Below are 12,156 nucleotides of genomic sequence, written 5' to 3' on the forward strand. Positions count from 1 at the left end.
AATTTATTATACTGTTTAACACGTCCAAATGTATTTTGTTAGAGCAACCCTGGTTAAAGTAAACTTGTATAAAGTGACCTTTGCCAACGGGATTCTACTGACCCCTGGGTGTCTGTAGTGTTGATTACAGTTGTATTTTGGTCGGCCAATGACATTTCGACGTCAACTTCCCCTTTAAAAATTTCAACCCGAAGTTGGCGCTCGATGCGGCGCGCAAACTCAAACGACACTGGAGTTTGTTGTCAGAAACGTCGACTTCTAGCGTTTGTAAGCAGCAGGTGATATAGAAAAAAAAATCATCAAACGACACTGTTTTATGACAAAGAATTAGCTAATTATAACTCGTCTGGGAACTTTGGATGTACGGAAACATTTTAATGACCGACAGGTTGCTTATCGAGCGTATTGAAGCCAGGAAGGGCGCTCGGTAACGGTGTCTTAACGATGTGGATAATGAGTTGGCCTTGGTAACCAAGCAGCTGACAAACCACCCTGTGAATTTGTAAACAATGCCTTGTGTTGCACATCAAGTTATTATTGTTGTCTAATTGTGCTGAACGTTACTGTATTTGAGAAGAGTTTGCTAGCTTACAAGGCAGTTGAGCAAGTTATTTTATGAGGGAGTTGTGCTTGTCCATCACCTGAAGATGACTTCCGCATTGGTAAGTAAACATGATGATGATGATGATGATGATGATGAGTTGACAACAAATCAACTGACCGGCTAAATACTGTAAACCTCTTCCTTTCACATTGTTAGGATGACCCAACCCTGGAGAGGCACTTCAAGGGCCACAGAGACACCATAACAAGCATTGACTTCAACTGTAACATGAAACAAATTGGTAAGTGTTGTTCGTTAATCATAAAAATATATATAAAAAAATCGAATATATTTGGTACATGCGCCCAATACTACAGGTGTAGACTTTACCGTACTATGCTTACTTATTAGCTCTTAAAAAGTATGAGAAATTTTCAAAAAAGGAAACAGTAAGAATAACAATAATAAGACTATTTACAAGGAGTACTGAGTCAATGTGCAGGGGCACGAGGTACTTGAGGTAGGTAGGGATAAAAGTGACTCTTCAATCAGGATAGATAATAAACAGAGTAGCAGAGTTAGTTTGTGTGTGGGTTGAATCCAGTGAGTGTTGATATTTGTAAATATTTTTTAAATTTGTTCTTAACTGACTTGCCTAGTTAAATAAAGGTTAAATGTAAAACTTAAATGATGCACTACCCAATATAGAAATGGCACCTTGTACATTCTACTATTACAACGTTCAATAGTAAGTTTTTAAAGTCGGACCGAGTTCCTTAAAAACAACTATTTTCTTATTAAGCATTTTTTTGTGGGGGACTAGTTTGTTGCCCTAGACCAGTTTGTGAACCACTGGTGTAATGGGTACAGTCTGTTTGTATCCATTAGCATACTATAGTATAAGACAAACAGACTGTACCCAATACATCAGTGGTTCCCAAACTGGTCTAGGTCAAAAAACTAATACAGACTGAACCCATTAGACAACTAATATAGTATAATACAGACTGAACCCATTAGACAACTAATATAGTATAATACAGACTGAACTCATTAGACAACTAATATAGTATAATACAGACTGAACCCATTAGCATACTAATATAGTATAATACAGACTGAACTCATTAGCATACTATAGTATAAGACAAACACTGTTCATTAGCATACTATAGTATAAGACAAACAGACTGTTCATTAGCATACTATAGTATAAGACAAACAGACTGTGGCCATTAGCATACTATAGTATAAGACAAACAGACTGTTCATTAGCATACTATAGTATAAGACAAACAGACTGTTCATTAGCATACTATAGTATAAGACAAACAGACTGTTCATTAGCATACTATAGTATAAGACAAACAGACTGTTCATTAGCATACTATAGTATAAGACAAACAGACTGTTCATTAGCATACTATAGTATAAGACAAACAGACTGTTCATTAGCATACTATAGTATAAGACAAACAGACTGTTCATTAGCATACTATAGTATAAGACAAACAGACTGTTCATTAGCATACTATAGTATAAGACAAACATACTGTTCATTAGCATACTATAGTATAAGACAAACAGACTGTGGCCATTAGCATACTATAGTATAAGACATACAGACTGTTCATTAGCATACTATAGTATAAGACAAACAGACTGTTCATTAGCATACTATAGTATAAGACAAACAGACTGTTCATTAGCATACTATAGTATAAGACAAACAGACTGTTCATTAGCATACTATAGTATAAGACAAACAGATTGTTCATTAGCATACTATAGTATAAGACAAATAGACTGTTCATTAGCATACTATAGTATAAGACAAACAGACTGTGTCCATTAGCATACTATAGTATAAGACAAACAGATTGTTCATTAGCATACTATAGTATAAGACAAACAGACTGTTCATTAGCATACTATAGTATAAGACAAACAGACTGTTCATTAGCATACTATAGTATAAGACAAACATACTGTTCATTAGCATACTATAGTATAAGACAAATAGACTGTGGCCATTAGCATACTATAGTATAAGACAAACAGATTGTTCATTAGCATACTATAGTATAAGACAAACAGACTGTTCATTAGCATACTATAGTATAAGACAAACAGATTGTTCATTAGCATACTATAGTATAAGACAAACAGACTGTTCATTAGCATACTATAGTATAAGACAAACAGACTGTTCATTAGCATACTATAGTATAAGACAAACAGATTGTTCATTAGCATACTATAGTATAAGACAAACAGACTGTTCATTAGCATACTATAGTATAAGACAAACATTTAAGTCATTACAGACTGTTCATTAGCATACTATAGTATAAGACAAACAGACTGTTCATTAGCATACTCTAGTATAAGACAAACATTTAAGTCATTACAGACTGTTCATTAGCATACTATAGTATAAGACAAACAGACTGTTCATTAGCATACTATAGTATAAGACAAACAGACTGTTCATTAGCATACTATAGTATAAGACAAACAGACTGTTCATTAGCATACTATAGTATAAGACAAACAGACTGTTCATTAGCATACTATAGTATAAGACAAACAGACTGTTCATTAGCATACTATAGTATAAGACAGACTGTTCATTAGCATACTATAGTATAAGACAAACAGACTGTTCATTAGCATACTATAGTATAAGACAAACAGACTGTTCATTAGCATACTATAGTATAAGACAAACAGACTGTTCATTAGCATACTATAGTATAAGACAAACAGACTGTTCATTAGCATACTATAGTATAAGACAAACAGACTGTTCATTAGCATACTATAGTATAAGACAAACAGACTGTTCATTAGCATACTATAGTATAAGACAAACAGACTGTACCCAATACATCAGTGGTTCCCAAACTGGTTTAGGCCAACAAACTAATACAGACTGAACCCATTAGACAACTAATATAGTATAATACAGACTGAACCCATTAGACAACTAATATAGTATAATACAGACTGAACCCATTAGACAACTAATATAGTGTAATACAGACTGAACTCATTAGACAACTAATATAGTATAATACAGACTGAACCCATTAGCATACTAATATAGTATAATACAGACTGAACCCATTAGACAACTAATATAGTATAATACAGACTGAACCCATTAGACAACTAATATAGTATAATACAGACTGAACCCATTAGACAACTAATATAGTATAATACAGACTGAACCCATTAGACAACTAATATAGTATAATACAGACTGAACCCATTAGACAACTAATATAGTATAATACAGACTGAACCCATTAGACAACTAATATAGTATAATACAGACTGAACTCATTAGACAACTATTACAGTATAATACAGACTGAACCCATTAGACAACTAATATAGTATAATACAGACTGAACCCATTAGAAAACTAATATAGTATAATACAGACTGAACCCATTAGACAACTAATACAGTATAATACAGACTGAACCCATTAGACAACTAATATAGTATAATACAGACTGAACCCATTAGACAACTAATATAGTATAATACAGACTGAACCCATTAGACAACTAATACAGTATAATACAGACTGAACCCATTAGACAACTAATATAGTATAATACAGACTGAACCCATTAGACAACTAATATAGTATAATACAGACTGAACCCATTAGACAACTAATATAGTATAAGACAGACTGAACCCATTAGCATACTAATATAGTATAATACAGACTGAACTCATTAGTTTGGGAACCACTGATGTAATGGGTTCAGTCTGTATTATACTATATTAGTATGCTAATGGGTTCAGTCTGTATTATACTATATTAGTATGCTAATGGGTTCAGTCTGTATTATACTATATTAGTTGTCTAATGGGTTCAGTCTGTATTATACTATATTAGTATGCTAATGGGTTCAGTCTGTATTATACTATATTAGTTGTCTAATGAGTTCAGTCTGTATTATACTATATTAGTATGCTAATGGGTTCAGTCTGTATTATACTATATTAGTTGTCTAATGGGTTCAGTCTGTATTATACTATATTAGTTGTCTAATGGGTTCAGTCTGTATTATACTATATTAGTTGTCTAATGAGTACAGTCTGTTTGTGTTTAGCCAACTCTATCAGTGTTTGCATCGTTGCAGCTGTAAGCTTGGCAGAGACGGGGCTGGCTACAGCATATCCACTAATAGCTCTGAGACAGAACATCTGTAGTCTGTGTATTGGCGGGTCTCCCTGAGTTGTGGATCGTTCAGATGGATGGCGATGGGAAATAACAACAATATAAACGGCTACACCCAAAATAAAGTTTCCTGTCAACAAAGGCGTATGTATAATCTCTGGAAACTTTACTTACCAGGCGTAAAGTGGAAAGTGTTCCTCGCTATCAAATAAATGTCTGAGTCTTAACTTTTTGTCTGACCTGCACCATATTCCTGCTGAGTTAGATAGCGGGCTGCCGTTAGGATCACACATAGGTGAAACACGACTATAGTGTTGTTTTCCAACCAATACACAGACTTCATATGTTCTGTGTCACAGCTACGACACTACTGTGGCACGACCTGGCTAGTTAGCTGGGGTATATTCACTGGAAACACAACCGACGCAAATGGGGAGGGACCTACCTGAATATGTAGAAACTCGTTTTCATTCATGTTTGCAACCGTTTTCTACATTGTGCACTAATGAATACACCGCGGTATTCTTGGTTCATCCAGTTACAGACTCCATATACAACATGCAGCATGGGACCAGTCTAGCTAGCCAGTTAACCTCTGTGTCCTCTTCATGTTTGATCCTGCCCCAGCTATAGGCTCCAGCTATAGGCTCCTGCCCCAGCTATATGCTCCACTAACAGACTCGACTAACTTCTTTATATGTTTCTCTGATCTTCGTTGCCCCAGTTACAGGCTCTCTCTCTCTCTCTCTCTCTCTCTCTCTCTCTCTCTCTCTCATATATATATATATATAATCTCTGATAATATGTTCTTGTTGTCTCCAGCGACCGGCTCCATGGACTCCTGTCTCATGATCTGGAACTTGAAGCCCCAAATGAGAGCCTATCGGTTCGTGGGACATAAAGACGCTGTGACGTCAGTCCAGTTCTCTCCCTCCGGACACCTGGTGGCCTCAGCTTCCAGGGACAAGACTGTCCGCCTCTGGGTGCCCAGTGTGTAAGTCTAGTGCGCACCTACTAGTGCGCAAATTGGGCGGCAGGTAGCCTAGTGGTTAGAGTGTTGGGCCAGTAACCGAAAGGTTGCTGGATCGAATCCCCGAGTTGACAAGGTAATAAAATCTGTCGTTTTGCACTACAGTTCCTAGGCCGTCATTGTAAATAAGAATTTGTTCTTAACTGACTTGCCTGGTTAAATAAATAAAATAAAAATGTTTTTAAAAGATAGAATTGAAGATTATATACTTTTCATAAATGATTTATGCCACATATTGCCACTGGGTGGCAGTGATGATACATTTGAGTTATTTAGCAGATCTCTTATCCAGAGCGACTACAGTCAGTGCATTCATCTTAAGGTAGCTAGGAGGGGCAACCACATATATCAGTCATAGTCAGTACATCCTCAATAAAGTAGCTATCAGCAAAGTCTCTGCTTGTAGTAAAGTATGACTGTTCACAAAAGGCATGTTTATTAGACCTTTCATAATCTGAAGCAAGGTTGTGTGAATAAATCAGCCAGACAGAGGAGAACTTTAGTCACTGAACCACAGAGGACTGTCTCTGAAACCTAGACGGTCCTGTGTTTCCACATGCGTTTAATGGGAAGAGAGAGGGAAGATGTTTTTTTATTTTTATAGTAGAAATGTGGCTTAATAACTATTGCTCTTACTGGCTGGCTTAAGATCTGACAATGGAGAACACACTCTGCTCTGGTGCTGCAGCCTTCTTCTAAAACATGATGTGTAATAGAAGAATCTATGGTGGAAAGAATGGCAAGACAGTGAAGTGTGAATAATGGATTTGTCTGAATGGAGAGAGGAAGTTTGTAGCCTAGGCGGCTTGGAGAGGAAGTTTGTAGCCTAGGTGGCTTGGAGAGGAAGTTTGTAGCCTAGGTGGCTTGGAGAGGAAGTTTGTAGCCTAGGTGGCTTGGAGAGGAAGTTTGTAGTAGAGGTGGCTTGGAGGGGAAGTTTGTAGTCTTGGTGGCTTGGAGAGGAAGTTTGTAGCCTAGGTGGCTTGGAGAGGAAGTTTGTAGCCTAGGCGGCTTGGAGAGGAAGTTTGTAGTAGAGGTGGCTTGGAGGGGAAGTTTGTAGTCTTGGTGGCTTGGAGAGGAAGTTTGTAGCCTAGGTGGCTTGGAGAGGAAGTTTGTAGCCTAGGTGGCTTGGAGAGGAAGTTTGTAGTCTTGGTGGCTTGGAGGGGAAGTGCTAGGAAGTTTGTTGTCTAGACAACTTGGAGAAGTGCTACATTTTTCAATAGCACTTCGATTGAACAGATTTTCCCCTTCAGTCCAGCAGTTTTACATTTACTTGTATGTGAATGCCATTTTTGGAGTATGTGGAGCGTGTTATCTGAGAGTACCGTATCCCAGGAATAACCCACTGTAATGGCTGACTGCTGCTGAAGCACTGCTTTCACATTGAGAGAGTTCCTTCCTACAAATATCTTGGCATCTGGCTTGATGACACTGTCATTTAAAAAACATGTCACTGAGCTGGTGAAGAAGTTGAAGTTCAAAGTTGGTTTGTTTTTACAGAATAAAAGCCTGTCTGACTTAAGTTAATAGGAAAGATATTATCTAGGACACTTTTATGTCTATTTTAGATTATGGGATATTATCTATATACAGCTAGATGCTGATACCCATTGTTCCCTTAGGTTTATTACTAGTGATGGTTCTAGAACTCACCATTGGGCCCTTAGGTCTATTACTGGTGATGGTTCTAGAACTCACCATTGTTCCCGTAGGTTTATTACTGGTGATGGTTCTAGAACTCACCATTGGGCCCTTACACTTAGGTTGGAGTCATTAAAACTAGTTTACATACACTTAGGTTGGAGTCATTAAAACTAGTTTACATACACTTAGGTTGGAGTCATTAAAACTAGTTTACATACACTTAGGTTGGAGTCATTAAAACTAGTTTACATACACTTAGGTTGGAGTCATTAAAACTAGTTTACATACACTTAGGTTGGAGTCATTAAAACTAGTTTACATACACTTAGGTTGGAGTCATTAAAACTAGTTTACATACACTTAGGTTGGAGTCATTAAAACTAGTTTACATACACTTAGGTTGGAGTCATTAAAACTAGTTTACATACACTTAGGTTGGAGTCATTAAAACTAGTTTACATACACTTAGGTTGGAGTCATTAAAACTAGTTTACATACACTTAGGTTGGAGTCATTAAAACTAGTTTACATACACTTAGGTTGGAGTCATTAAAACTAGTTTACATACACTTAGGTTGGAGTCAATAAAACTAGTTTACATACACTTAGGTTGGAGTCAATAAAACTAGTTTACATACACTTAGGTTGGAGTCATTAAAACTCAGTTGTTTAGGCTCCTGTTGTTTATGTGACAAATACAATTACATTTTGATTTAATTTTGTAATACATGATTGAGGCCACGAAGGCCATGTGTAGAATAAGTTACGGCCATGTGTAGAACTCAGTTGGTCAGGAAATTGGTCCTGGGGGAGGGGTCATAATTCCTCTGTTTCTTCCTTTCAGTAAGGCCATGTGTAGAACTCAGTTGGTCAGGAAATTGGTCCGGGGGGGGGTCATAATTCCTCTGTTTCTTCCTTTCAGTAAGGCCATGTGTAGAACTCAGTTGGTCAGGAAATTGGTCCTGGGGGAGGGGTCATAATTCCTCTGTTTCTTCCTTTCGGTAAGGCCATGTGTAGAACTCAGTTGGTCAGGAAATTGGTCCTGGGGGGGGGTCATAATTCCTCTGTTTCTTCCTTTCAGTAAGGGCGAGTCCACAGCGTTCCGAGCCCACACCGGAACGGTGCGTAGTGTCAGTTTCTCCAGTGATGGACAGACCTTGGTCACCGCGTCCGACGACAAAACTCTCAAAGTCTGGACTGTTCACCGACAGAAGTTCCTTTTCTCTCTCAACCAACACATCAACTGGGTCCGCTGTGCCAAGTACGGAACCAACAACCTGTTTTTACCCTCACAACAATGTTATGATTACGATGTCTGTATGGAATCAACAATCTGTTTCTTAGCCTTGTCTCAGATCTGTTTGTGCTCTCTATGACAATGAACATAGGATTTAGCAAGACGGCACCAACAGATCTGAGATCGGGCTATCCGTTACTGTTTCTCTCATAACACAAACATTAAAACAGGCTTTATGTACATTTTTCAAAGCATTATACAAGTTTTACAAGTTCTAAGTATAGTATTTGAAATAGTGTATTTATGTTCAGTGCGTATACCATGCACCCCCACATTGTTGGTCCTTTCTGTCTTCAGGTTTTCACCAGACGGCAGGTTGATAGTATCGGCCAGTGACGACAAGAGCGTTAAGATCTGGGACAAGACGAGTCAGGAGTGTATCCACTCATTCTATGAACATGGAGGGTGAGGCTTAATCCGTATACAGGGCATTCAGAAAGTATTCAGAACTCTTGACTTTTGTCACATTTTGTTACGTTACAGCCTCATTCTAAAATGTATTAAATAGACCCCCCCCACCCCTCTCATCAATCTACACACAATACCCCATAATGACATCACAATACCCCATAATGACATCACAATACCCCATAATGACGTCACAATACCCCATAATGACATCACAATACCCCATAATGACATCACAATACCCCATAATGACACAAGAAAAACAGGTTTTTAGAAAGGTTTCAAATTAAAAGGAAGTTTAAAACGGAAAAAAATACATTTACATAAGTATTCAGACCGTTTACTCTGTTCTTTGTTGAAGCACGTTTGGCAGTGATTACAGCCTTAAGTCTTCTTGGGTATGACGCTACAAGCTTGGCACACTTGTATTTTGGGTCTTTCTCCCATTCTTCTCTGCAGATCGTCTCAAGCTTTGTCAGGTTGGATGCGGAGCGTCGCTGCACAGTTATTTTCAGGTCTCTCCAGAGATGTTAGATGGGGGTCAATTCCTGCTCTGGCTGGGCCACTCAAGGACATTCAGAGACTTGTCCCGAACCCTCTCCTGCGTTGTCTTGGCAGTGTGCTGTTGTCCTGTCGGAAGGTGAACCTTCGCCCCAGTCTGAGGTCCTGAGCACCCGAGCAGATTTTCCTCAAGGATCTCTCTGCAATTTGCTTCTTTCCCTTGATCCTGACTAGTCTCCCAGCCCCTGCTGTTGAAAAACATCCCCACAGCTTGATGCTGCCACCACCATGCTTCACCGTATAGATAGTGCCAGGTTTCTTCAAGATGTGACGCTTGGCATTCAGGCCAAAGAGTTCAATCTTGGTTTCATTAGACCAGAGAATTTTGTTTCTCATTGTCATGAGAGTCCTTTAGGTGCCACTCTGAGGAGTGGCTTCCGTCTGGCCACTCTACCATAAAGGCCTGATTGGTGGAATGCTGCAGAGATGGTTGTCCTTCTGGAATGTTCTCCCATCTACACAGGGGTTAGAGCTCTGTCAGAGTGACCATCGAGTTCTTGGTCACCTCTCTGACCAAGGCCATTCTCCCCTGATTGCTCAGTTTGGCCAGGCTGGCCAGCTCTAGGAAGTGTCTTGTCTTCCCCAGATCTGTACCTCGACACAATCCTGTCTCGGAGCTCCATGGACAATTCCTTTGACCCCATGGCTTGGTGTTTGCTCTGACATGCATTGTCAACTGTGGGACCTTATACAGACAGGTGTGTGTCTTTCCAAGTCATATCCAATCAATTGGATTTACCACAGGTGGACTCCAAATTGTAGAAACATCTCAAGGATGATCAATGGAAACAGGATGGACCTGAGCTCAATTTAGAGTCTGAATATTTATGTAAATAAGGTATTTTTGTTTTTTTATGTTTCATAAATTTGCAAACATTTCTACAAACCATTGTCATTTTGGGGTATTGTATGTAGATGAATTGTTAATGTAATCCATTTTAGAATAAGGCTGTAACGTAACAAAATGGGGAAATGAATACTCCAGAATACTCACTGTGTGTATTCTATGTATGTATAAAGGGTGTATGTATCTCTCTCTATCACACACACACACACACACGTACGTTTTGACACCTACTCATTCCAGGGTTTTTCTTTATTTTTTTACTATTTTCTACATTGTAGAATAATAGTGACGACATCAAAACTATGAAATAACACATGGAATCATGTAGTAACCAAAAAGGTTTAAACAAATCAAAATATATATTTTTTATATTTGAGATTATTTTTAAAGTAGCCACCCTTTGCCTTGATGACGGCTTTGCACACTCTTGCCATTCTCTCAACCAGCTTCATGAGGTAGTCACCTGGAATGCATTTCAATTAATAGGTGTGCTTGTTAAAAGTACATTTTTGGCATTTCTTTCCTTTTTTTGAGCCAATCAGTTGTGTTGTGACAAGATAGGGGTGGTATACAGAAGATATCCCTATTTGGTAAAAAGTCCATATTATGGCAAGAACAGCTCAAATAAGCAAATAGAAACAACAGTCCATCATTACTTAAGACATGAAGGTCAATCAATATGGAGCATTTCAAGAACTTGTACTGTTTCTTCAAGTGCAGTGAATGTTTATTCGCAAAAACCATCAAGAGCTATGATGAAACTGGCTCTCATGAGGACCGCCACAGGAAAGGGAGACCCAGAGTTACCTCTGCTGCAGAGGATAAGTTAATTACAGTTACCAGCCTCAGATGGCAGTCCAAATAAATACTTCACAGAGTTCAAGTAACAGACACATCTCAACATCAACTGTTCAGAGGAGACGGCATGAATCAGGCCTTCATGGTTGAATTGCTGCAGAGAAACCACTACTAAAGGACACCGATAGGAAGAAGAGACTTGCTTGGGACAAGAAACATGAGCGATGGACATTCGATTGGTGGATATCTGTCCTTTGGTCTGATGAGTCCAGATTTGAGATTTTTGGACTTTTGGATTCATTCAAAAAAATGTCTTTGTGAGACGCAGAGTAGGTGAACGGATGATCTCCGGATGTGTGGTTCCCACCGTGAAGCATGGAGGAGGAGGTGTAATGGAATTCTTACTAGGATTAAATGTCAGGAATTGTGAAACACTGAGTTTAAATTTATTTGGCTAATGTGTATTTAATCTTCTGACTTCAACTGTATATGCTATGTCGACAGATTGTCTGTTTCTGTCCTGTTTTCTAGGTATGTGAACTATGCCGACTTCCATCCCAGTGGAACATGCATTGCTGCTGCTTGCACAGACAACACTGTCAAGGTCTGGGACATCAGGACCAACAAATTACTGCAGCATTACCAAGGTAAGGGTCAGAGTAGTAATATGGACCACAGCTAGGCAGGGTTAGAGTCAGGGAAGGACCTCCACAACCAGAGGAATATGGACCACAGCTAGGCAGGGTGAGAGCCAGGAAAGGACCTCCACAACCAGAGGAATATGGACCACAGCTAGGCAGGGTGAGAGCCAGGGAAGGACCTC

General features: G+C 38.8%; 1 protein-coding gene across 1 annotated transcript in view; it reads left to right on the plus strand.

The window, feature by feature from the left end:
* The first annotated feature begins 240 nt into the window (after positions 1-240).
* poc1a (POC1 centriolar protein A) overlaps positions 241-12,156 on the plus strand; it is a 98,086-nt gene continuing 86,170 nt past the window's right edge. Inside the window, exons 1-6 of the mRNA XM_064967431.1 lie at positions 241-662; positions 761-845; positions 5,574-5,745; positions 8,504-8,683; positions 9,017-9,124; positions 11,865-11,980. Of these exons, the coding sequence (XP_064823503.1) occupies positions 648-662; positions 761-845; positions 5,574-5,745; positions 8,504-8,683; positions 9,017-9,124; positions 11,865-11,980 (676 nt within the window). The 5' untranslated portion in view covers positions 241-647. The remainder of the gene's footprint in view (positions 663-760; positions 846-5,573; positions 5,746-8,503; positions 8,684-9,016; positions 9,125-11,864; positions 11,981-12,156) is intronic.

Source organism: Oncorhynchus masou, chromosome 6 (genome assembly GCF_036934945.1).
Source record: "Oncorhynchus masou masou isolate Uvic2021 chromosome 6, UVic_Omas_1.1, whole genome shotgun sequence".
Taxonomy (NCBI): domain Eukaryota; kingdom Metazoa; phylum Chordata; class Actinopteri; order Salmoniformes; family Salmonidae; genus Oncorhynchus; species Oncorhynchus masou.